Source organism: Juglans regia, chromosome 14 (assembly GCF_001411555.2).
Source record: "Juglans regia cultivar Chandler chromosome 14, Walnut 2.0, whole genome shotgun sequence".
Lineage (NCBI taxonomy): Eukaryota > Viridiplantae > Streptophyta > Magnoliopsida > Fagales > Juglandaceae > Juglans > Juglans regia.
Genome location: NC_049914.1, coordinates 5,513,432 through 5,540,605, shown reverse-complemented (window position 1 = coordinate 5,540,605; position 27,174 = coordinate 5,513,432). Strand labels below are relative to the sequence as shown.

The 27,174-nt window shown below is 35.0% G+C and overlaps 1 protein-coding gene across 6 annotated transcripts; it reads left to right on the top strand.

Annotated features, from left to right (window-relative positions):
- Window positions 1-1,187: 1,187 nt before the first annotated feature.
- LOC108986656 (probable LRR receptor-like serine/threonine-protein kinase At1g06840) lies at window positions 1,188-26,218 on the top strand. Of its 6 annotated transcripts, none has more exons than XM_035685190.1 (21): window positions 1,188-1,265; window positions 9,638-9,827; window positions 10,106-10,256; window positions 10,780-10,851; window positions 11,028-11,099; window positions 17,013-17,156; window positions 17,267-17,338; window positions 17,436-17,507; window positions 17,701-17,775; window positions 18,358-18,426; window positions 18,605-18,673; window positions 18,849-18,920; window positions 19,101-19,187; window positions 19,356-19,424; window positions 19,613-20,115; window positions 20,982-21,140; window positions 23,693-23,976; window positions 24,444-24,495; window positions 24,741-24,991; window positions 25,166-25,300; window positions 25,708-26,218. In XM_035685190.1, exons 2-21 carry the CDS (start codon window positions 9,722-9,724, stop codon window positions 26,059-26,061), a joined length of 2,868 nt encoding a protein of 955 aa, XP_035541083.1. In that variant the 5' UTR covers window positions 1,188-1,265; window positions 9,638-9,721; the 3' UTR covers window positions 26,062-26,218. The 6 variants fall into 6 exon arrangements, with proteins under 6 accessions (XP_035541083.1, XP_035541087.1, XP_035541082.1 ...); XM_035685189.1 differs by lacking the exon at window positions 1,188-1,265 and adding an exon at window positions 8,800-9,171; XM_035685192.1 differs by lacking the exon at window positions 1,188-1,265 and adding an exon at window positions 9,227-9,245.
- The last annotated feature ends 956 nt before the right edge of the window (window positions 26,219-27,174 follow it).

Below are 27,174 nucleotides of genomic sequence, written 5' to 3'. Positions count from 1 at the left end.
TTCATGTCGTTAACATTACAAGACTTGATTTGTTAGAGATTTAAATTTTAAGTTTCTATTACAAATCAAGTATTGCCATTTCAACGTATAGAAGATGTGCTTTACACGCCAGCTTATAAATATAATTTTTCATTAAATAAGTCAAGAGAAATACCTTTTAAAAAAATATAGATCACAACAAATGAATTATGGCTAAATAATATTAAGAATAAATCTTGAGAGCAGCCACTGTGCAACTGCATTCGGTGCACACCTGACGTGTCCAAAACGGTGCATTTCGTTGAGTGATTGACTGTATCGCATTCGGTGCACACCTGACGTGTCCAAAACGGTGCATTTCGTTGAGTGATTGACTGTATCTACGGATCCCTTTACGTTTTGAATTCATTTCCTTTTGAGAGTGAGAGAGAGGGGATGAGAGAGTGAGAGAGAGAGAGAGAGAGAGAGAGAGAGAGAGAGAGAGTCGATGAGAGAGAGCTTGAGATGAGAGAGAGCGAAGATGAGAGAGAGAGCCTGAGATGAGTGAGAGATCAAAGATGAGAGAGAGAGAGAGAGAGAGAGAGAGAGAGAGAATGAGAGAGAGAGACGATGATAGAGAGAGAGCCGTGATGAGAGAGAGTCGAGGAGAGAGAGAGTCGAGAGAGAAAGAGAAAGAGAAATAGCTGATGAGAGAGAGGAAGAGAGAAGTCGTCTAGTGTGTTTTGCACAAAAAAAAAAACAAAAACAAAAACATAAGGACCAGAAGCAGCCACATAATGTTTGCAATGTGTGCACAGCTACGTAGCTGCTTTGTAGCACTACTCTAATATTAATCCCAAAATGTCATGTTTTATTATTGGGAAGTTTAAATATTAAATTTAAAACACTCATCTTAATTACTGTCCAATGTGTTCAAATAAAGGAATAACATATAGCATCTCTTTTATGATGTTGCGCATTTTTCTCTTCTTTATTTTTTAATTTATATTTTTGCAGAAAAGAAAATTTTATTATAGAAATTTAAAAGAGCCGGGTCCAAGAAGGAAACCGACTCATTATGGCTGGGCTGCGCTACGTACACGTAATTGGACCGTGTCGGTTTAATGGGCCTATCAGCATGACGCAAGCTCACACGTATTCAGGGTTTCCAAATTCCAGAAAGGTCCAATTTGGTACCGCCATACCCATCTCTATATATACCCAAGCTTGATTCTGCTCTCTCAATTTTTAGGGTTATTTTGACTCTAGACCGTGTAAGCAGCAGAGAAGAGTAGCCATGGGGAGGAGTAAGTCTGTTCTTATTTTGTATTTTTTTTTTTTAACACTGATATTGATTTCTGAAATTCATGATATGTGTCATTTGCGGTTTCGCTCAATCTATGGCTTGATGTCGGAAATGGCCTCCTGGTCGGAAATTAAGGAGATATCTGTGATTGAATGATAATTTTTTGTATTATTTATCTCGAACAGTTTTCTGTCTAGCCTGAATGTTTTCCTCTTTCACTTATCGCTGCGAATTTGTTTCGCACATGGAGCATGTTTTGTGTGGTTATATGGCTTCGCGTATTCTTTGTTTGATTGCTAATATTTCATGGAAGAAGAAATAAATGGACTTTAGAGGCCCATTTTTTTTAAGGCATTTGGGATATTGTGTTAAACTTGGGACTTCAAGGAACTTATTTCAAATAATGAAGTTAATAGTCTTTCGATTAGTCGATGCTGCGAGAGTTCATTCATATATTAAAAGGGATATCATGTTGAAATTCGAATCTTGCTGAGCCTATTTGAAATAATGAAGTTAATACTTTTTCGTTTAATTGGTGCTACAAAAGAACAGTCATATGTTAAGTACCACAGGCTGATTGGCTGTGAACTAGACGAGGTGGATTCACTTTGAGATGGTGATGGGACCTAGTTGAGGATCATTAAACCGAGATTTGTTAGATGTGAGAATACTATGGTGTGGATATACAATTTTTTTTTTATTGGCACCGGATGTCCAAGAATAGTGTTCTGATTAATTTCAGGGGTGGATAAGCTCTCGGCAAAGAGTTTTCCACAAGTGCACATTGGACAATTTAAAGAGAAAATCCTGTAATGACCCCTAGAGATTATTTGCACCCAAAGAGATTTGAATCTTAGAGATCCTTACACCGGCATATTGAGGCGGCGTGAGAGAAACCAAATTTACGTAAAAAATTGTGTTTATAAACTTGGTGATTTTGGTATGCAACTCTCATGAACTTGTCAATTAAATGGTGATTTTGTATGTTCGTCTATTTATGTAAATAATGATATAAATAATGATATTTTAATTAGGTGTTGTTTAGAATCTGTTTTTAAATAGCTTTTATTTAATGAATTGTTATTATTATATGCTTCTGTGAATAGATTTTAAGATTTTTTTTCTTTCAACTAGACGCTACGTACAACGTAGCCCCATGCTACTTTATAAGTAAATATCATAACCTTTTATGGTTTATATGCTGTTCATATATAGGCGCAGGATGAACGACATTAAAATTATTACACAGTTATGGAACGTGAGTATCAAAATTTGTCAAACAAACAAACGGGGTTTTTGGTCACAAACTTTTTTTTTTAAGGAAAAAGTCTTAAATCTAATCTCTGGTACCGGATTACACGTTGACTACGTCCAGTCTCAAATGATAGCAACACTTAAACCGGTTTGGATATGAGATACAGAATATCTCATCTGAGTATCTAAACAGCCAGTAGAATGTTTTTATTTGCATTTTCAGCCTTTATTTGAATTTTAAAATTAATAACTTATATAAACAGTAAAAAGTTAAATGAACAATATAAAAATTGACATAAGCAGTATAATGAATAATACAAAACTGACATAAATAGTGCAATGTATAGTATAAAATTGACATAAACAATGTAATGAACAATGCAAAACTGATATAAATAGTGCAATGTTATGTAGACAGTATACTTTTTTTTTCATCCTATTTCGAGATCATTATTCCTCCCTGTTCACGCCTCTTCCCCTCTGCTGAAATTTACCATTTTAATTTTTGGTGGAAATATAGAGTAATTTCAATTAAAAATATATATTTTGAGATATAAATTTATTTATGGTATATTTTTTAATTAATTATAAATATTACTTTTGATTAGTATATTCATAACTATTACTCAATAATTATAAAATGATTTTCAATCATTGGTGGGACTCACACCTTTATTAAATCCCAAAAAGTAAAAACTATCTCATCTCATTATTTAAATACACTTTTTTACAAATTATCTCATTTCATCTTAACTCAAAAGTCTTACTACTTGTCAAAGTATCTTATCTCATCTGAATTGTAAAACCAAACGAAAATCAGTCTCGTTTGATATACATATGAGATGATATGAGAAATTTATGAATAGTAATGAAATTGTTCGAGTTAAGATATTTGATGGGGTTTTGGAAAATGAGAGAAAAAGTTAAAAAAATATTATAAAGTTAAAATATTATTAAAATATATTTTTTTTAAATTATTTTTCGTATTGATATTTAAAAAGTTGAATTATTTTTTGTACTTTGTTTGGAAGTCTAATAAAATTATAATTATTAGATGAAGAAAATTGAAAAGTATTTGTGTTTGAATGGTACTTAGATGTTGATATGAAATGAGTTGAGACCGTTTGTGAAATCAAACGAGGCCTTAGATTTGATTTAGGTAGTGAGTTAAGATGGTTTGTGAATAATAGTGAAATGGTGTGAATAATGTGAAATTATTTGAATTAAGATGTTTTATGAGGTTTTGAAAAATGAGAGAAAAAGTTAAAGAAAAATATTATAAAGTTAAAATATTGTTATAATATTATTTTTTAATATAAGTTTTGTTTTGAGATTTGAAAAGGTTGAATTATTTTTTATATTTTGTTTAAAAATTTAGAAAATTTGTAATAATTAGGTAATGATTAGATGAAAAAGTTGAAGATATGAAATTAAAAAAGTATTTGTATTTGCGATGTTTAGATATTGAGATGAGATGAAATGAGATAAACTAGAAGTATCTCTCCTGAAGGGGATAAAATATCCTAAGCCCAAATAAATCAAGTCCAGCCCATCAAAAGGCCCCCACTAGATGACAACAGAAGGAAAGAGGAAAAAGAGGCAAAGAGAAGACAAGAAAAAAAAAAAAGAATAAAAAAAAAGATGTCAGAAGGAAAAGAAGGGAGTGTTGGAAAGGAAGAGAAAAAGGAAAAAATAGGAAAAGCAAGTAAGGCACGCGAAGCAAGAGTGGAATAAAGCTGTCATCCCTCACCACTCACAAGCCCAAGATAAAAAAGGATCAGATCGGACAAGAAAATGGGGTTTCTTCAACTTCTTCAACCTCGCAACGAGAGCTCCAAAGAGAATATCTCATCCAACAAATAAATCTTCGACTTCTATTGTACAGTGAGAAATGAGAGATTATAAAATATTCATATTATCGTGATTTTTCCTTCCAAACGACCCGTTGACGTAGACCTAATATCAAGCCACGTAAATATGTTGGTCTCATTTCCCATTTATTTTTCTTGCATTTATTTTTTATTCATTGTTATGGATATACATATGGACATCATATAGCCGCTCTGTTATCCAGAGTTAACTTTTATATATAGTTAACTCATTAGACTGTGCTCTGATGAGTAGTGAAGACCAACACAACCATGCAAAAACAAACAATCCATGCGTCCAAGCTCTTGACTGATACATCCCAGTAACGCAAAGAACACCAGAACCCTCAAATTTCTGTGAGTACCCAGCACTGGAAATTGTTGTAGTATCCAAGTGTCTGGGGGAAAAAAAAAGAGGAGAAATCCTTCGTGCAAGTACACTGAATACCTGGAAATCTATTAGAATGATGGGAGTTCAACTACAATGTTATCCATCTATATATGGTTGCAATATCATCAAAGCTACTAATTAAATCTATCTCTTCTCACCGTCAATTTAACAAGTATCAACCTGGGGCCCGGGGGACGAGAGCTAAAAAGAAAGTTTGAAATTTCATACCAAGAGCACAGTGGTAACTTTCTGAGCCCGACGTAGATCAAGGACGTCATTTTTTCTCAGACAGTGAGCTTGGAGAAGATGACTTTTCTGAGAAGCTGATGGGACGTGAAAGGGGGAGCTTTTAACTTTTAATGCAGTCTGTCATTTACTTCTCGTTGATGGCAACCATAATACACGCAGAGCAAAAGATATTAGTAAGTTGATAGCCAACCACACGAACCAAAAACAAAAGAAAGACAATTTTTGTGCTTAAAACTGACGAAAGTCCGACCAATCAAACTTGACAAAAACATAAGAAAAACACGAGATAATGTCTGGCGTGTCGGGGTGGCTTCACAACTTGAAAAGGCTGTAACTCGGTGGCGGACTGCGGAGTAGAGTAAGCAACGCTGAACAGCTCAAAGGAGACAGCAAGATACTTTCAGGAGAAGAAGTTAAAAAAAAAAATTAAAAACCTTCTTGCGTTTCCATAAAAACTGAGCCAAAATCATCTCGTTTTTTCAAAATCCAGAAACTTTCATGCTCCAAAATGAGGATATAAATATACATATATATTAAAAATAATAAAAAATTCTGATCGCAAAACTTAATTTTTTTTTGAAATAATAGACACATGAACATGAACATCAACGTCATGTTAATTATAATATTTTATTCTATTTTTGTCGTTTCATTTCAAAACCAAAATTTGATTCCAAGTTAGGATACGGCAGTCAAAATGAGTGGCTCATACTTTGATATCTTTTTTTAATTCTTCTGCAGACCACCCGTCATATATTTGATTGAAATTTGAATTGAAAGGTAATATATTCCGTTTGAACGGATATGATACCATTCAATGAATTTAAGATAGTTCCAACGTAGTTATATTATTCAAACATATTTGATACGTTTGGTTTGGATCGATACAAAATTAAAAAGAGATGAAACAGGATAGTTTAAATATTCTATTTTTGTCCTTTCATTTCAAAAGCAAAATTTGACTTTAAGTTAAGATATGACGGTCGAAATGAATGATTCAACTGAATATTCTCCTTTTATCTCACGAGAAACACATAAACTTTAGTTTCATAACTTGATATTTTTTTTAATTCTTCCGCGGGACCACCCGTCGTAAATTTGATTGAAATTTGTATTGTAAGATAATATAATTTGTTTGAACAGATATAATACCATTCAATGAATTTAAGATAGTTCCAACGCATTATTCAAAAAAAAAAAAAAAAAAAAGTTCCAACGTAGTTAGATATATATATATATATATATTTTGAAAGAAACGTAGTTATATTATTCAAACGTATTTGATACGCCTGGTTTGGATCGATACACAGTTAAGAAGAGATGAAATAATATATTTTAAATAGTAATAATATTTTTTGAGTATGATGAGATGAGATAGTTTGTAAAAAAATATAATTCGAATAGTGAGATGAGATGAGATGAGATGAGATAGTTTTGATTTTTTGAGATTTGATAAAGGAAAATATTAAAACCACAACTGGATATTCACAACTGCGATCCCGAATGGTTTTTTTTTACTTAATGATTAAATAAGTATTTTTTTATTGATGTTATGAATCTTTAAAAAAATATATTTAAAACTGATAAAGGGGTGGGTGTACAATCACTCTTTGATAAAAGAGTGAGTCTCACTAATAATTGAGTAATAATTATGAATATATTAATAAAAAATAATATTTATGAGTAATTAAAAAATCTATCATAAATAAATTTAAATCTCAAAATATATTAGAAAATTGTTGGCTAAAATTACTTTATAATTTTAAAAACTAATTTCTCTTTTTTAAAAGATATTATTACTCTAAAAAATAATTTAAATCCCAAAATATATTAGGAAGTTGTTGGTCGAAATTTATAATTTCTATTTTTTAAAAGATATTTTTATCTATTATTTTTCTATATATAACTATATAAGAAATTCGCCATTTTTTATTCTAATTATAAATAATAATAATTCTGATTATTGTAAGATAAATTTGAAAACTTAAAAATGAAATTAAGATATGAAATTAACCATTTAGATAGACAAAACTATCTCATATATACAGCCCAAATTAGCTCATCTAGCAAACCAAACCGGGCCTTACACATATTCGGAACCATTCCAACGGTCAATCATTTCTAGTGATGAATGATTTTATTTATAAATATTTTTGTATGAGCAATAAATTATTATTTGAACGATATTTACAAATCAGGTTATTTTTTGGATGAATTTTGGATTTCATCCATGTAAGTCATTTGATGGATGAAAAAATTTCATTTTTAAAAGTCAATTTTCTTGTAGAATTAATTCTTCACATGTATTAATTGCTTTTATATAATTGTCGCTTAAGGTACGGTTTAGATAGTGAGATGATATGAGAAGATTTTATATAAAAGTTGAAAGTTAAATAAAATATTATTAAAATATTATTTTTTAATATTATTATTATTTTATGATTTGAAAAAATTGAATTATTTATTATATTTTATGTGAAAACTTGAAGAAATTGTAATAATAAAATGAGATGAAATATTTTTACTATCCAAACCGGACCAATCATTATAAAATATGTCAGGTAAATGAATCTAAGTCAAAATTGCTAAACGTAAAATGAAAATAAACTGCATGACACTTGTTCTAAAACTAAGATGCTGACAGTGCTATTCCTCTGAAAATTATCTTGAATAATCATGTTTTCAATTAAGGACAAGTACTACTTCTTGGAACTCAGCAGCTATGGCGAAACTAGACATTTTTATTTTGGGAGAGGGAGCTAATTTTTCTAACGTCCGGCATTGAAAGAAATAAATCTTATGTTTAATTCTACAATAAATTGTAAGATAATAACTATATATAAAAGTTATGAAACTAAAGTTTATGTGTTCCTCGTGAGATAAAAGGAGAATATTCAGTTGAATCATTCATTTCGACCGTCATATCTTAATTTAGAGTCAAATTTTGCTTTTGAAATGAAAGGACAAAAATAGAATATTTAAACTATCTTATTTCATCTCTTTTTAATTTTGTATCGATCCAAACCAGACGTATCAAATATGTTTGAATAATATAACTACGTTGGAACTATCTTAAATTCATTGAATGGTATCATATCCGTTCAAACGGAATATATTACCTTTCAATTCAAATTTCAATCAAATATATGACGGGTGGTCTGCAGAAGAATTAAAAAAAGATATCAAAGTATGAGCCACTCATTTTGACTGCCGTATCCTAACTTGGAATCAAATTTTGGTTTTGAAATGAAACGATAAAAATAGAATAAAATATTATAATTAACATGACGTTGATGTTCATGTGTCTATTATTTCAAAAAAAATTTAAGTTTTGCGATCAGAATTTTTTATTATTTTTAATATATATGTATATTTATATCCTCATTTTGTAGCATGAAAGTTTCTGGATTTTGAAAAAACGAGATGATTTTGGCTCAGTTTTGATGGAAACGAAAGAAGGTTTTTATTTTTATTTTTTTTTATTTTTGGAAGTGGTCAAAGATTTATTTTTTCTTAAACTTTTCAATGATAGCAGCTGAATGGTAACTTTTTTAAGAAAAGTGTTATAAACATAAAAAGGTTATACAAAATAAATTTACAAAATAACATAATTTTATATAATTAATTAGATTTATTTTATAATTATCTAAGGTATCGAATCAATAGACGTTAATCTGTGAGAGTACGTAATTCCTAAAGTATTTTTTTTTAACTTCATCTCCTGAAAGTATCTTGCAGTCTCTGTTTGAACTGTTCAGTGTTGCTTACTCGATCTACTCCGCATGCAGTCCGCCACCAAGTTACGACCTTTCCAAGTTGTGAAGCCACCCCGACACGCCAGACATTATCTCGTGTTTTTGTCAAGTTTTTAGACATTATCTTATGTTTTTGTCAAGTTTGATCACTTGAACTTTCGTCAGTTTTTAATGCTAAGCACAAAAATATCTTTCTTCTGTTTTTGGTTCGTGTGGTTGGCTATCAACTTGCTAATATCTTTTGCTCTGCGTGTATTATGGTTGCTAACAGAAAAGTCCCATCACGTCCCATCAGCTTCTCAGAAAAGTCATCTTCTCCAAGCTCAGTGTCTGAGAAAAAATGACGCCGTTGTTCTACGCCGGGCTCAGAAAGTTACCACCGTGCTCTTGGTATGAAATTTCAAACTTTCTTTTTAATTAGCTCAAGTCCCCCGGGCCCCAGGTTGACACTTGTTAAATTGACGGTGAGAAGAGATAGATTTAATTAGTAGCTTTGATGATATTGCAACCATATATAGATGGATAACATTGTAGTTGAACTCCCATCATTCTAATAGATTTCCAGGTATTCAGTGTACTTGTACGAAGGATTTGTCTTTTTTTTTTTCCCCCCCTAACAACCTTAATTTCCTTGCTTTGCTCAGAGATTGGTTGCTCTGTTTCTTCTCAAGTTTTACGCATGAGGCTAGATTTTGAGTTGTTTGGTGATTTCTTTTATTGCTTCACTTGAATTTGAATATTTTGGTGTTCATTTTTTTCTCAAGTGTTGAAAGCTAATATTTTTTCTTCATACATACAAATTGAGCTGCTTTAGAGTTCAATTGCGTAAGTTCTGATAATTATTTCCTCTTATCAGGCGGAGTACTCGGATACTACAACAATTTCCAGTGCTGGGTACTAACAGAAATTTGAGGGTTCTGGTGTTCTTTGCGTTATTGGGATGTATCAGTCAAGAGCTTGGACGCATGGCTTGTTTGTTTTTGCATGGTTGTGTTGGTCTTCACTACTCATCAGAGCACAGGATCTCATTACCGACCCCCTAGAAGGTTATTTTGCTCAAGTTCTCTCCATTAAAAAAAGTGTTTAGAGGTTTCACCCTGGGAAATGGGAATGGATGGGCTGTTTTATTTATTCATGAATCCTGTAGTTACTGTTTTTGTAGTAGATTCACATTAATAGTATTAGAATCGAGTGACATTCGTTTTGACAAATGTTTTTTATTAGTGTAATTTGGACTTTAGTTATTTTTTTGAGTGTATATGCTCAACTTGGGCCTGCTTACAGTGTTGATGAAATGATGGTTAACATGTGTATTATCGTGCAGTGATAGCATTGCAGGCCGTCAAGAGAAGTTTGATAGATCCAGAAAATCATCTAAATAATTGGAATCGAGGGGATCCATGTACATCAAATTGGACAGGGATTGTGTGCTTTAATAGGACTTTTGATGATGAATATCTCCATGTTCAGCAATTGTATGATTTTCAACTTTCGTTATTTAAAAAAAAAAAAAAAATTTATTAACTCATCTCAACTCATGTCTGAATCCAAACGACTCTGCTTTCGATCTTTTGTATTTTTTTTTTTTTAAATTTCTATCAGGGAACATTATCAATCTGAATATTGTTTCATATTTCCTTTCAAGTAGAATAGTACTTCTGTTTTTTAATTTCTTTTTCCCCATGTATGATGAGACGTATATTACTCCATTTCTACATCTGCTCATTTTATTCAGTGCTGGGAACAAACTTCCTTTGTTCTGTAGTTTGTTTAAGATCAAAGAAAATGATGGCTATATATATATATATATATATATATATATACTTTTTTTTCTTTTGGCCAAATAAATGATGGCTGCATTCATTTCATTCTGATTGGATCTATTAGCCACATCTTTCTGGATTTTGCTTGAAAAGACCACCAACACGACTAATGATTTTGAACTTCACGATCCTTTCAGAGTCTTTAATAATTCTCCGTTGTGCCTCTTGTCTGCAGAATACTCCTAGATATGAATCTATCAGGAAGTTTATCGCCGGAGCTTGGCCGTTTATCACATATGACAATATTGTAAGGCCAAGTATTTCTGAAACCTTTTTTTTTTTGCTACAAAAGTCCTTATCGGACTTAAGGATTCTGGATGCTTCTTTCACTCAATAAACTGGAATATTGTTATCCTCCACCCTGCTTCGGCATTTGGTTTGCTTATTTTACTGATATATTTATATCTATCCACAATGTTAAAGGGACTTCATGTGGAACAACATAAGTGGGAGTATACCAAAGGAGATAGGATCTATTACGTCTTTGGAACTCTTGTAAGTTAATGAGCTTTTTTCTGCTGGATTGGATAATACTTCTTGATGTTGATCACGTGTGTATAGGCCATAACGCAGATACTTTTTATAAGTAAAAGATAAATATATATATATATATATATATATATGAATGAAATAGACATAACCCTTGTACACAGTAAGTATATAGAAGGACCCCTAAATACATTCTAAAAGCAATAAATTATAGACAATAAATCATGAACATTATCCCCATGCAATACAATAGCGGAAAACCAACACATTAAAGTGTGAAGAAAAAAAATTTTCAACTCGGCCATTGTGCGTTTCTTATCTTCAAAGCATCTTACATTCCTTTCTGTCCAAATGCACCACATAATACACAACGGAATCATCTTCCACACTATAGTTACTTGATGACAGCATTGCATCTTTCTCCAACAACCTAACAAACCACCACCCTCATAGGCATGACCTAAGTAACATCAACCCTTTGAAAAGTCTCATCCCACAACACCCTTGTTACCTCACAGTGTAGTAAGAGATGGTCTACAGATTCTCTATTCTTTTTACACACGTAACACCAATACATCACTACACATCCTTTCTTCCTCAAATTGTCTGTGGTCAATATCTTCCCAAGAGCGGCATTCCAAACAAAAAAAAAAAACTACTTTAGAAGGCACACAAGTCCTCCAAATATTTTTTCAGGGGAACAGAGTATAGTCTTGTGTTATCAAGATGTTATAATATGCCTTAACTGTACATATCTTGTGATTATAAGACCTCCACATCAATCTATCTCATTGTGCCATATGAGTCCCCATGGAATATAGTAGGCTGAAAAAATCTGAAACAATAAATAATTCTCAGTCATGGAAATCCCTATTAAAAAGAATGTTCCACTGGTGCGCACCATAAGAAAATAACCACACCTCCGCTACTGAAGCCTCCCTATTAACTGCAATACGATATAGAGTGGAAAAACCCTTTCCATTGCGTGATAACCACACCACACGTCTCTCAAAAAACTGATTCGATTGTCCTGACCAACTACAAAGCGAATTTGATTTGCAAAATAAGGCCACCCCTTCCTTATAAATTTCCATACAGCCACACCATACCCCCTTCTCACTTAGTTAGAGTACCAACCACCCCATGCGACACCATATCTAGTATCAATAATTTCCTTCCACAATGATTTCTCCTCCAAATGATATCTCCAAAGCCATTTCTCCAATAAAGTTTTATTAAAAGTTCTCAAATTACACATTCCCAACCCCCCTTCTCAACTGAGGCACATACTTTCTTCCATCTAACAAGATGGAATTTTTTCTCCTCCCCCATGCCTCCCCATAAGAATGCCCTAAAAAGTTTCTTCATCTTGTTCACCACCCCTATAGGCATAGGAAACAACAATAAAAAATATGTAAGGAGGTTAGTGAGAGTACTCTTGATGAGAGTGAGGCGGCCTCCTTTTGATAAATACACTCGTTTCCAACCAGCCAACTTTTTCTATATGTTCTCCACCACCCTATTCTATATAGCTCTATTCTTGAAAGTTGCTCCCAACGGAAGGCCCAGATATTTCATTGAAAAAGATGACACCTTACAACTAGCAGGCTTGCTAAACTGCAGATATTAGAAACTGCACCTACAGGAACCATCTCAGACTTGCCAAGGTTCACTTTAAGCCCAGACACTGCTTCAAATCAGAGTAACAGTGCTCATAGAGTTAGGATCCAACTACCATATGCTTCACAAAAGACTAAAGTATCATATGCAAAAAGAATGTGTGAGATGATAATAGGGCCACCAAAACCATTGCCCACCTGAAAACCAGATAATAAACCTCCCCCAACGGCAACCTGCACCATCATACTTAAAACCTCCATAACTATAACAGATAGAAGAGGAGATAGAAGATCTCCCTGCCGCAAATCCTGCGAACTATCAAAAAAATCAGCAGGTGTGCCATTAACCAGAACTGAGAACCGGACAGTTGAAATGCAATGACACATTCATGAAATCCACCTAGCCCCAAAACCGCACCTCTCAAGCAGGTATAAAAGAAATTTCCAATTCACATGATCATATGCATTCTCCATGTCAATCTTACAAAGAACACCAGAACCACCTTCCCATAGTCTGTGGTTCAAGCACTCATTTGCAATGAGTACCGAATCAAGGATTTGTCTCCCATGAATGAAAGCATTTTGGGACTTGGAAATAATATGTTCTATCACTGGGCTAAGCCAGTTAGCAAGAACCTTCGAAATAATCTTATATACGCTACTAACCAGGCTTATAGGATGGAAGTCTTCAATAGTCGAAGCCCCATGTTTCTTGGGAAAGAGAGCAATGAAGGTCATATTAAGGGATTTTTCAAACTTTTGAAAAGAGTGAAATTCACTGAAAACCTATATAACATCACCTTTCACAATATCCCAACAAGTTTGAAAGAAATCCATTGAAAAACCATTCGAACCAAGTGCTTTATCCTTAACCATGTCAGAGATGACCTTGTAAATTTCTTCTTCAACAAAAGGTCTCTCCAGAACACTTACACTCTGCGAGTCAATTGCCTCAAAGGACAAGGCATCAAGCTTTTGCCTCCAAGAAGCTGATTCTGTGAGAAGGGTCTCGTAATAATGTACAATATGGTTTTCTAGCTTGGGGGGAGAAGATAGCATTGTTGCGCCGATGTGAATTAGTCACTTGGTAAAAGAACTTCGTACATTTTATCACCTTCTTTCAACCAAAGGGCCCTAGATTTTAACGCCATGAAGTCTCCTCTGATAATAGAACCTTCTCTAGATCTACCATAACCCTACCTTTCCTCAATAACAACTCCTCCGAGGTATCTCCCAATAATTCTTTACCATATAGCTCTTGCAGTTCCTCCAATAGTGTAGATTTCTGGTTGTCAATATAACCAAAAACTTTCCAAATTCCACTTCTTCAAGTCTTGTTTCAGTGCCTTCAACTTGTCCGCAAGAATGTAACTTGGAGTACCAATAAATTGATATGAAGACCACCAAGCACCCACCATCTCTACAAACCCATCCACTATTAACCACATGTTTTCAAACTTAAAATACCGACGCCCCCTGTGAATACCCCCACCATCCAGAAGGATAGAGAAATGATCTGAACTGACTCGAGCTAACTGTTTCTAACTTACTTCCGGATAGTGAGCTTCCCACGAAGAAGATACAAGGAATCTATCCAATCTCGACCAAATCCGCCCGTTTAACCAAGTGTATTCCCCCCCCCCCCAACCAAGAAGAGATCCATGAGGTCCAGATCAAAAAATGAACTTAAAGAATTCTTCTGTGGCCACAAAATTCCGATAATACCCTGCTCGTTCGCTAGGAAATCAGGTAGTATTAAAATCACCCCCGGCACATCCCATAAGGAATATAAGCCGGCAAACTCCTCCCACAACCTTCTCCTATCTCTGTCCACGTTAGGACCATAGGAGCCTACAAATGCCCATTCACATCCATTAACCACATTTTTTAATAGAGTCACAATCGAGAACTCTTTAATACACTTCTCAATCGACTCAATCACTCATTTATCCCATATAAGTAACACTCTACCTGAGGCTCGCAAAGAGGCCAAATAAGTCCAACCCACATACGAGCACTCCAACAAACTTCGCATAATTTTCCTATCAATGAATCGCAACTTTATTTCATGAAAACACACCATATTGCCTTTCCACATCCGTAATAATGATTTGATACGAAAGCGTTTATTGCGATCATTGAGCCCCCGTACATTCCATTATAAAATCTTAGGCTTCATAAAAACTATATTGCCCCTCCCTCTCGATATATCCCTTGTTTCACATCATAATTAATGGAGCAAGTTAACTATTTAAGTTTCCTATCCCGCTTTGAGGTTGACTTCGAATGGCTAGCCTCAAGTGCTACGAGGAGAGCCTTAAATTGTTCTTTGTAACCTCCAAGCAAAATCCCAATGACAACTTGAATCTCCTCTACTTTCTGAAAACCCAATTTGACAAACTACTCCCATAATCTGAAAACCCAATTTGACAAACTACTCCCATAATTAGAGCTCGGAGGGAGTGTACACAAAGACGTTAAAATGGCCCCCTCCTCACCAGTGCAGCTCATAATGCCAATTCCGAGCCACACACTAACTCTGGTCAACACTGAGTTCCACTACATTTTCAGGAAATCTGAATTCTTCAAGCCCATCCCCAAACTTATTCCCCTAAAAAAAACCCATCTCCAGAGATAACCTACCTGTTGGAGACCTCAGTAACAAAGAACCTTGCTCCGACGAGTTTGACTGCACAGGAAGCACTGATGTGCCTCCTTCCACCACACACGACTATTATGTACCTTCACCAACGACAGCCCACGAGACGGCGATGGAAAATCAACACTCAGAAGCCCATTCTCTGCTGGTCCTCTACCAACTTGCCCTCCTCAATAACCTCCCATCGAGGTGACTGAGCCGGCACACCGTGATGGTCGACAGCGACCGGCGGCACTTTCTGTGCCGGTATGGAGTCCGTCAAGGGGCTTATCGACATCACAGGAGGGTGGCACAACTCCTGGGTCGAGATATCGGCAGGCAACTCCTAGACCGAGATATCGACAGGCAACCGATACGTTGCCCTTCAGGCCTTCTTTGGGCCTACGGCTTGGCCCAGCCCATGACCCTTCACCAGCCCAGCCTCCAACACGTGACTGGGAATTGAACTTAAGCCCATCTCCCTCTGGTCCGATACCTGGCCCAAAACGTTAGAGCCCAAAACCTGGCCCATGTCCATCACTTCCTTCCCCTTAACGCAATGTTTAAGCCCTGAGATTTCTTCCAGTAACATCCCTACTTTAACCTCCATATCACCCAATACCCTTAGCAAATATTCTTCATTTGGCCCCAACAACTTCCTACCATCTCCCCCGCACTTCTACACCACCTTAGACACACAAGGCACCGCTCCACTCACTTCTCGGTGTCGTAGCTTCTACGCTTGGAGCACCTCATTGAACATCCTTGAGGCATCTACCTTCAACAATGGAGCACCACCATCTCCCTTGAAAACCTTCGACTTGTTTGCCTGAGAGGACCATGGGATGCTAGTCACTTTGTTTCTCACACTCAAAACAGAGGAATGAGGCATCAGTTCCTTTAAAATGTCTCCAAATTTGCTCCACCTCTCCCCCTTCCTACCTTCTATAACTACCATCATACCTGTCATCTTTTCGTGCCCAAACTCCGAAAGGGAGAAAAAACTGTTCATTGTGGTTACATCCACTCTGCACCATTAACACATAATTTCTTGTTCTACGTGTTCTAAGAAACTCAGAAAAGCCCAACGACGCCGCACATTTCCTCATCGTAAAGCCCAACCACCCCAAAGCTTCATGCTCCAAGGAAATGTATTTCATCACTGGACGACTATTCTCAATAATTCTCTACCACCTATCATTCTCCTTTCAAAACGCAAATAGCTTCTGTTCAATGAAAACATCTCTGTGCATTCCCATCGAAACCAACCAATGCACTGAACACACTAATCACCAACTGGACTACACACCAAACTGGACTACACACTAATCACCACAAGGAAATATTGCCATTGACAACCCACCACCAAGAGCAAAAAACCAACGAAGCAAAAAGTGTACGGAGATAAAATATTTAGGAGAGAGAAATAGAAAAGAGGCTAACATATGAAACTCCACAAAGAAGATACGCCATAACGCAGATACGCTACTATTCCATGCATTTTAAAGCTTTGATTCAAAGTATTATAGGAGATAGTCCTTGTGTCTGAACTAGTTTACCTTATAAGTTGGCCCTGTTCTGAAATCTTAATACTCTGATATTGCAGAGCCGCGGTGCATTTGCTCTTTCTTTGTTTCATGTCTAATGGATTTGTGTTTCCAGGCTTCTGAATGGAAACAATTTAACAGGTTCCTTACCTGAAGAGCTTGGTTATCTTCCAAACTTGAACAGAATGCAGATTGACGAGAATCACATATCTGGATCAATACCCATATCATTTTCAAAACTGAACAAAGCAGAGCACTTGTAAGTGAATTTTTTATGCTATATTGTTTACAATCGGTTCTGCAATTACTAACCCTTCTCTTTTTTCCATCCTTTTGGTTTCCTTTTTTTGTTTTCTTCCTTGTGAGCAGTCACATGAACAATAATTCAATAAGTGGGCAAATCCCGCCTGAACTATCCAGATTACCGAGGCTTCTTCACTTGTAAGTTGGTAATTGGCCTTCTTCTTGTCTTTCATAATTAGTTATCTGTCAGTTTCATCCATGAGATCAATGACCATCTTCAGCTCTTAACCTACAGGCTTCTTGATAATAACAACTTATCAGGGCATCTGCCACCAGAGTTCTCTGAAATGCCAAGTTTAACGATACTGTATGGTTTTTACTATCCTGGAACCTAAATAAATTTTATGTTTATCACATAAGTGTCCTTACAGTTTTCCTTTTCTTTTGCTTCTCAACTCGAACATGATTATGATTTCTAAATTTTCCATTTTCCTACAATGTTATTTTAATAGGTACTCTTTTTTCAAGTTTCTTATTGCTTCCAATTCTTTGATTCGCAGTCAGCTTGATAATAACCACTTTAATGGCACTACAATTCCAGCTTCATACAGCAGCATGTCTGAATTGCTGAAGTTGTAAGTACACGTTTTAATGCTTTGTTTTTAACATGGTTTTAAGAGGCAAAGGCAGTGCAAGGTGGTAGCCTTAAGGTGTGAGGCTGAAAGTGTATATTTATTTTAACACTTTTTTTGGCCCAAATGATTGGATAATATTTTTTCCCCAAAATGCAAAACAAAAATAGTGGAAAACGCCAACAACATAATAATGACGTAGGATAGCCATAGGTTTCAGGAACGATATAGAAACTATTCTAACATCAATCTAAAAGAATAGAAATGGGAATACTACTCAACTTAGGCATGTTTCTCTGGACATCTTAGGTAGTATGAATGCATTTCATTGCGGTTTATCAAACATCAAGTCAAGTGGTATCCTGATCAATCAGGAATGTTTATGGTTTATCCTTTACTATTTGATATTTCATCACCTGATGTACTATTCTCGAGTTTTAAAGAAGTCATGTTTTCTTTATCAGCTATCACATAGCACTCATGTTCATAGAAGCTTTACAGGCTTGAAAGATGGCAACCAATAAGCATGTGCGTTCACATCCATGTCAAAATTGAAAATATTTGTATTTTGGTTGGCTTTGGCAGGAGCCTTAGGAATTGCAACTTGCAAGGACCAATTCCTGATTTTAGCCAAATACCAAACCTTTACTATCTGTAAGTGGATTTACTTTGTTTCCTTTTCAATTCCTCTTGAGATGATCAAGCACGAGCTCCAAGGAAAACAAACAAATATATAAATGCACCAGGCTGAATAAAATCTCTCTACTTTGTTAAAAACAACTCTGCTTGCTAATTTTACGCTATTTATATCTTATTTTTAAATAAATTTCAGGGACCTCAGTTCAAATCAGCTAAATGGATCCATACCTCCAGGTAGATTTTCTGAGAATATCACGACAATGTAAGATTCTCCATCTTCTGAATGATATCATCTACATTTTTTTTTTTTTTTTGTGTTTGCGATCAAGTTTCATTTATTATAAAATATCTCTAGATGTGTCTTTCAGTTTTTAAAAAAGAATTTTCACTATCGTTTTGCTGACTTCTGAAAGTTATTATATGAACAATTTGATCAGCTATTTATCCAACAACAATATTACTGGAACAGTTCCTGCCAGCTTTTCGGGTCTTCCTAAAATTCAAAGACTGTGAGTGGTCATCACTTTCTCTATCTTCCTTTTGTGTTCAGTTCTGTGGTTTAATGATATTGTATATTGTTTCATTTCTATCTTAACTTTACATTTTAACTTAGTTGTTACTATCAGCCTGTAAATCTAACTGGCAGCAAAATAAATTGAGTTTATCTGGTATACTTTTCCCCATGGCAGGTCACTTTCCAACAATTTATTGAGTGGCTCTATTCCATCGACCATTTGGCAAAGTAGGACTTTGAACAAAATGGAAACCCTAATTGTGTAAGACCTGAATGACAATGTCACTATTTCCCTTCGTCGAAAGTGATTTTTATTTTATTTTATGGGAGAGTAGATTGTGTGTCTGCATCAGTTTTGACTTTTATGAGTTTTGGAAGGATCTCATACAGGATCTTCTAAGCTATTTCTTGCGGCTCTTCGATATTCCAGGGAATTGCAGAATAATAAGCTTTCAAGTATTACAGGAAATACTACTCTACCTCTGAATGTCACTGTCAGGTTTGTTTCTATGCTTGCTTCCTGATTTGTTTCATATAGAACGTCATGTGTAATGAAATATCTTCAAATAAATACAACTATTTGTTTAAAGGTTGAGAGTGTGCTCTTTTTAATTGAGGTCTTGAGGTGTAAGAGACACAGCATTATGATCATATCACTACTTTTTAGTTTTTATTGTTAATATTCAGGCTTCAAGGGAATCCCGTATGCTCGAATATCAGCCTAGTCCAGTTCTGTGGATCTGAAAGTAAGAACAACGATAACAGTCAGAGATTGCCAAATACAAACACTTCTGTTTGTCTACCTCAAACATGCCCACCTCCTTATGAATATTTATATTCCCCTACATCTCCTGCACCCTGTTTCTGTGCTGCTCCTCTACTTATTGGATATCGGTTGAAAAGTCCTGGATTCAGCGATTTTCACCCTTACAGAGATACATTTGAGAAATTTCTGGCACCTACTCTTCAGTTATTTAATTATCAGCTTCATATTGATTCGTTTATATGTGAAGGACCTCGATTGAGAATGTACTTGAAGCTTTTTCCTGTATATGATGCTAATATAAAAGGTCCTAGTTCCTTCAATATGAGTGAGAAACAGCGAATCAGGGATACTTTCGCCTCATGGGAAATTTCTAATCCTGATGAATTTGGACCTTATGAAGTTCTGAACTTCACTCTTGAATATGGTATGTCTCTAAACTCTTGTCTTACATATTTTGTGAGAGAACTTTGTTGAAGTTGGAACTAATGTTTTTTACCAGGTGAATAATGCAAAAATGTGTTGTCTTACTAATTTGACCTCAACATGCAAATCTATTTTTTCTAATTCATTTGACCTTTACCTTCAAACCCTTCGCCATGTGGCATTATTCTTGTGTGTGCATATGTGTTTCTGTGTTTGCATAATTCTTGACTATATTTGTCCCTTTGAGTAACATGTGGATTGTGTCTATGATTGGCAGTTAACCTTGGGTAACATTTTGTTTTGCTGCCAAATTTTGATGTAGATAGGCTTGGCCTACTCAGTTCAATGCTTTCACCATAGTGACGCTATGCTAAGTGGTATAGCATATACAGTTGCACCGCATATACAGTTGTACCACTGTGATCCAGCACATATATGAATAGCTGCAATGATTAGTTCAATATAAACTTTGATTTGCCAGAAGTTGTGTTCTTGTAACCCCCCCTCCCTTTCCCATCAGAATAGAAATGCTACTTTAACATTAACTCACACCTGTTAAGAGCTCCAACATAATAGATCTTGACCATTTTATCGAAATTTTGAAAAAAAAAAATACAAGGGTGTGGGGCCCAAAGGGCTCGAGGGTGACAGTTCTATATTTTGACCGAACAGGAAGCTCCAAATTCACACCATGTGCCACTCACGACTTGACTCCCCACATAGATGAAAATATGTTTGGGTCATTTCTTACCTTCTTTTATGTCCTCGAATAGGAAGTGGATATTGTATAGTCTTGGTTTGTTTTTTGTTTATTTTTTTACTAATGCCACAGACAATTCCCCCTCATAGTTTTCATTAATGCCACAGACAATTCCCCCTCTCCAAGGTTTGCTTTAAGCAAAGGTGCATTGGTTGGCATAGTGTTGGGGACCATTGCTGGTGCAGTTACTTTGTCTGTTCTTGTTTCTCTTTTGATGCTGAAAGTGCATACAAGGAACTACCGTGCTGTTTCAAGAAGACGTCGTTGTGAGTATCTTATGTTAATGATGTTAAGATGCTCAGGTAGACATGAGTTTTCATTGTGCCTTTTGTTTCTAAACATGATTAGGCCTGTCAATCAAGCCAGGCTGATACACAAAGGCCTCCGCCTGCCCTATACCATAATACTTTGTTGCATATTCGCCTTAACCATCTCTAAGTTGAAGAACAACTTGTAGCCACTATCATAACAACATGATTGACGAGTAAGTTGCAACCTGTGTGTGTGGTATGTATGATTTGAACATGCTGATAATTCATACCTATTTATAATATATATAAATTTCAAAGCTGGTTGAGCCACATCAACACATTTCCCTCATAAATTTTTTTATTTATACATTTAATCTTAAAACAATTTTAAAGTTTAAAGGTTTGCAAGAAGTTATAATTTGCTAACTTTATTTTATTTACCTAAAAAGGATCCTTCAATTCTTGTCCATTCCCCCAAAAAAACCTTTCAGTTCTCTTGAGGGATCTTTCCTTCCGTTTAGCCATATCAGCCATTCCCATTATATATGTCATTAAATGAAATTAAATAATATATAAAATTAAAGACTAAAGTTATTAAATAAAAAATAATATATCTAATTAGAGTAGTAATTTTCATTTTAGAGGCTTGTAGTTTTTCATAACACGTTTTTCTGTTTTTTCAACTCATGCCTTTTTAGTTTTGTAGCCAATGGAGTGATAAAATTTATTAAATTTTCGAGGAAGTTAAAGAGCCTATAAAGTATTTTTTTTTTTATAGGTAATAAGAAAATTTATTCAAGTAAATAGGCATAGCCAAGTACACAGGAAGTATACAAGTGATTATACCTAGATACAAGCTAAAGAAAAACAAAACTAAAACAAAACATTACAAGTATTCTCATCCCTAGCAAGGTTCTTCACCCAAAAACTTAAAAGTGCTAAAGAAAAAATCCCTAAATTCCCCCTAGTACGTTCGTGATCATCGAAACACCTCCCATTTCTCTCTAACCATAAACACCAAAACAAACACAAGGGAATCATCCTCCAAAATTCTGCACTGCCTCCACAACCCACTGAACCATGCCACCTAGCCAAAAAATCCACCACTCGCAATGGCATAACCCAAACAATGCCAACCTTTGCAAATATCTCATTCCAAAAGGCTGTCACAAACTCACAATGGAGAAAAAGATGATTAACAGATTCACCATCTTTTTTACACATAGAACACCAATCAATTACAAATAATCCTCTTTTCCTCAAATTATCTACGGTTAAAATTTTCTCAAGTGACACCAACCAACAGAAGAGTGCAACTTTACTAGGGACCCGTGTATTCCAGATACATTTCCAGGGGTATCCTGAGTCACCATGACTATTTAACGCCTTGTAGTAAGATCTCACTGAAAATCTGGAATTATAATCATGTATCTACGGCAGCCTATCCTCCCCATTCTGATCGATCTTCATATCATATAACTTTGCAAAGAAATCAGCAGCTTCACATTCCTGTAATTCTCTATTAAAATCCACATTCTAGTGCAGAAGATTATTAGAGATCTGATACTATTCAGTCACTGCACTCCCATTGTTTCTAGCTATCCTAAAGAGATTAGGATAAATAGATTTGAGAGCTGAATCCCCACACCATACATCATACCAGAAAAAAATATTAATCCCTTTCCCCACTTTGAAATTAATGTTATTGACAAAACCCCCCCATTCCAACCGAATGGACTTCCATAAACTCACCCCAAACGCCCCTTTAACTTCTTTTGTACACCAATTCCCCCACATCCTTCCATATTTGACATCCACAATCTGCCTCCATAATGCATTACTCTCTTTGTTGTACCTCCAAGGCCACTTCCCAAGAAGAGCCTTATTGAAAAGCTTTAAATTCCTAATGCCCAAACCCCCACATGACACTGGGACACAAACTTTATTCCAGCTCACCAAGTGAAATTTTCTTTTCTCCCCAATACCATGCTATAAGAACTTCCAGAAAATTTTCTCGATTCTTTTAGCTACTCCAGCAGGTAACTATAAATTATTATTTTGTATTGCCATAGTTTTTTTAACACTATAAAGAGCTTTTGGTCCTTCTCTTCCTTCAAACAAATTTTGTAAGGTTTCTCATTACCTAGCATAGAATAAAGGAGAGTAAGGGAAGAGAAGATCAAGAAACTCAACCAAATTTTGGACATCAATGTTCTAAAATTGGTACCTTTTTTTAAATATTTTATTTACTATATTTTATTAATTAAATATTTTATTTAAATGTTTAAATATTTTAAATATTTAAATATTTAAGTATGCAAACCTCATGCACACGCTTTGGAAAAAAGTAGACCCATCTGAAAAAACTCATTTTGCCAGTTGTGTATATTGGGATCATGCCTGTATTTAGACATCCACTCAAAATATTCAGAACTTGAAAGTGTGATGGAAAGATTGATGCGTAATGATATCAATTATTTCAAAACAAATGGCCATGAAATCTTTATATGCAGCATCTATCACGGTGCCTTTTCATTTTTTACATTGAACCTGTATTTAATATGCAGCATCTCATGCCTCCCTGAAAATTGATGGTGTGAAGGCTTTCACTTATGGAGAATTGGCTATGGCTACAAACAATTTCAACAGCTCCACTCAGGTTGGTGAAGGTGGGTATGGAAAGGTATATAAAGGCATTCTGGCAGATGGTACAGTCGTGGCCATAAAGCGTGCACAAGAGGGATCCTTACAGGGTGAAAAGGAGTTCTTAACAGAGATAGAATTGTTGTCAAGGTTACATCATCGGAACCTTGTGTCGTTGATTGGATATTGTGATGAAGAATTTGAACAGGTGTTTTTTTTCTTATCTTGATTATTTATGAAACGAAAAATAAGCAGATTGGATTATCCATCAATTTTTCATCTGAGTTGATGAGGAAATGATTCCTATTAACTTAGGAAATAATGCAACTAAACAAAGTGTTCGTGAAAGCTAAAAAAATTGTAAAACATTGCATGTAGCTTTTTGAATTAGGGTGAGCAATAAAATAAATCAAGCTCAATCTAGAGACGTTACATACAAGATGCATTTTTTTTTTGTTGATCCTGTAAAAAGATATGCTTGGTTCTTCATGACTATCGGATTATTTGATTCTAAAAGATGCATCAAAAACTCAAATGTCAAATTTATGATGAAGGTTCCTCCAAAAGAAATTGTTTGATTTTGTGAAGAAGGACTGGTTTTTCTTGTTATCTGTTGCTGAATGTGTTGATATTTTTATTGGGAAAAGCTTCATGCAAGTATTGTTGCGCATGCAGATGTTGGTCTATGAGTTTATGTCAAATGGTACTCTAAGGGATTGCCTTTCTGGTACACCTTCAATTCATCCTTCAACTTTTCCCTTTATTTGACTATTGCTTTCTTTTTTGAGGTGTTTTTCATTACATACCCCGGCGGTGCAAGTGGAACATTGTAAAATATAATTTGTAATAGTACACTTCCTCCCCCCTCTCCCACTCTTTCTATCTTTTTTTCTTTTTGAGCTAAATGGAACAGTTTTATTTTTGAAATTCTACACTACGTTCTAATGGTGGTTGATTTATTTACTAAAACAGCCAAGTGTAAAGAACCTCTAAGTTTTGCCATGAGACTGAGAATTGCACTGGGATCAGCTAAGGGCATCCTTTACCTACATACAGAAGCTGATCCTCCAATATTTCACCGAGATATCAAGGCCTCCAACATATTATTGGACTCTAAGTATACCGCAAAAGTGGCCGATTTTGGACTTTCGCGACTTGCCCCTGTTCCAGATATCGAAGGGACCATGCCTGCTCATGTATCCACAGTTGTGAAGGGGACACCAGTAAGACTCTTATAGTCGACATTTTCCTTCTGTGATTATAAATTCACTGAGTGTTCATTCAACAATTTGTACTTTCTTTAAATGGATCTCAACCTTTATGAAACAGACTTAATGTCAGTTGAAAAATGCAACTGATGTATACTAGTTTATTCTCTCATTGTATTAACTTTGCAGGGTTACCTAGATCCAGAGTACTTCTTAACTCATCAACTGACGGACAAAAGTGATGTTTATAGTCTTGGTGTTGTATTTCTAGAACTCCTGACTGGGATGCAGCCAATTTCACGTGGCAAAAACATCATCAGAGAGGTATAACCTTATAGACCTGTTTGCCTTCACTTCATTGGGGACCCAATGCTATTGTAAGGTGATATACAGAAAAGCAATTTATACCTAGTTTTTCTTCTGGAGCGTATAAAGTAATGAAAACAGCCCATTCATGATCTCATGGCCATTAGATTCAAATAAAAGCATACTTAGCAAATACAAGGCACCCCATTAAGTCAAGCGAAAATCAGAACTTCTTGGCATGTTGCCAGTATACTAGCATTTAAGATTACTTTTTGCCATATTTAGGATCATCACTTTCTCACAATGTTTCTATTTTTTTCCCCCCATTTTTTCATTTAGATGCATAAACTGGCTGAAATTTATAACAGCCATGTTTTCATTTATAACAGTCTCTTGTAATTTATAATTATTCTTGCCCATTTCAGGTTACGATTGCATATAAATCTGGAATGATCTTTTCGGTCGTTGATGAGGGAATGGGTTCTTATCCTTCTGATTATGTAATTAAGTTTTTTAGTTTGGCTATGAAGTGTTGCCAAGATGAAACAGATGCACGACCTTCAATGGCAAAGGTGGTCCGAGAACTTGAAAGTATATGGCTTTCGATGCCCGGGTCCGACATCAAAATGTCATATCCCATGCCCATGGTCACAGATGCTGTAAAGCTTGACACTTTACCATCATCCTCTTCAATGGAGAATCCATTAGTATCAATGTCAACAGATGCATCTGGCAGCAACCTTGTTAGCGGAGTCATTCCAACCATCACCCCTAGATAGAAAACATTTCGGGGGAAAAAAATGGTTCTATGGTTACTAGAACCCTTAAAATTCGAACTGGGAAAATTTTCCATATGATTTTGGCTTCTGATTATGTGTATGTTCTTTTAGACTAAAAACGATTCTATAATGCGGAATAATACTTTAGAAACAATAATCGACAGGTTTTAATGTCAAGAACAGTACCTCCAACTATTGATGCTCTTCACTGGTTTGCTACGTTTCTCACTGGTGTTTGCCACTTTTAAACTCTACTCCACTCTATTTAGATGGTGTAAGACTGAAATAATGAAGTTAATACTTTTTCGTTTAATTGGTGCTACAAAAGAACAGTCATATGCTAAGTACCACAGGCTGATTGGCTTTGAACTAGACGAGGTGGATTCACTTTGAGATGGTGATGGGACCTAGTTGAGGATCATTAAACCGAGATTTGTTAGATGTGAGAATACTACGGTGTGGATATACAATTTTTTTTTTATTGGCACCGGATGTCCAAGAATAGTGTTCTGATTAATTTCAGGGGTGGATAAGCTCTCGGCAAAGAGTTTTCCACAAGTGCACATCGGACAATTTAAAGAGAAAATCCTCTAATGACCCCTAGAGATTAGAAAGTCATATATATATATATATATATTCTTTCAAAATATATATATATATATATCTAACTACGTTGGAACTTTTTTTTTTTTTTGAATAATGCGTTGGAACTATCTTAAATTCATTGAATGGTATTATATCCGTTCAAACAAATTATATTATCTTACAATACAAATTTCAATCAAATTTACGACGGGTGGTCCCGCGGAAGAATTAAAAAAAATATCAAGTTATGAAACTAAAGTTTATGTGTTTCTCGTGAGATAAAAGGAGAATATTCAGTTGAATCATTCATTTCGACCGTCATATCTTAACTTAAAGTCAAATTTTGCTTTTGAAATGAAAGGACAAAAATAGAATATTTAAACTATCCTGTTTCATCTCTTTTTAATTTTGTATCGATCCAAACCAAACGTATCAAATATGTTTGAATAATATAACTACGTTGGAACTATCTTAAATTCATTGAATGGTATCATATCCGTTCAAACGGAATATATTACCTTTCAATTC

Coding starts and splice junctions, on each gene's coding strand:
- LOC108986656 (XM_035685190.1), top strand. CDS start 9,722: ATGTATCAGTCAAGAGCTTGGACGCATGGCTTGTTTGTTTTTGCATGG. Junction 11,100..17,012: donor ATTACGTCTTTGGAACTCTT/GTAAGTTAATGA, acceptor TTGTGTTTCCAG/GCTTCTGAATGGAAACAATT. Junction 25,301..25,707: donor GCAAAAACATCATCAGAGAG/GTATAACCTTAT, acceptor TGCCCATTTCAG/GTTACGATTGCATATAAATC.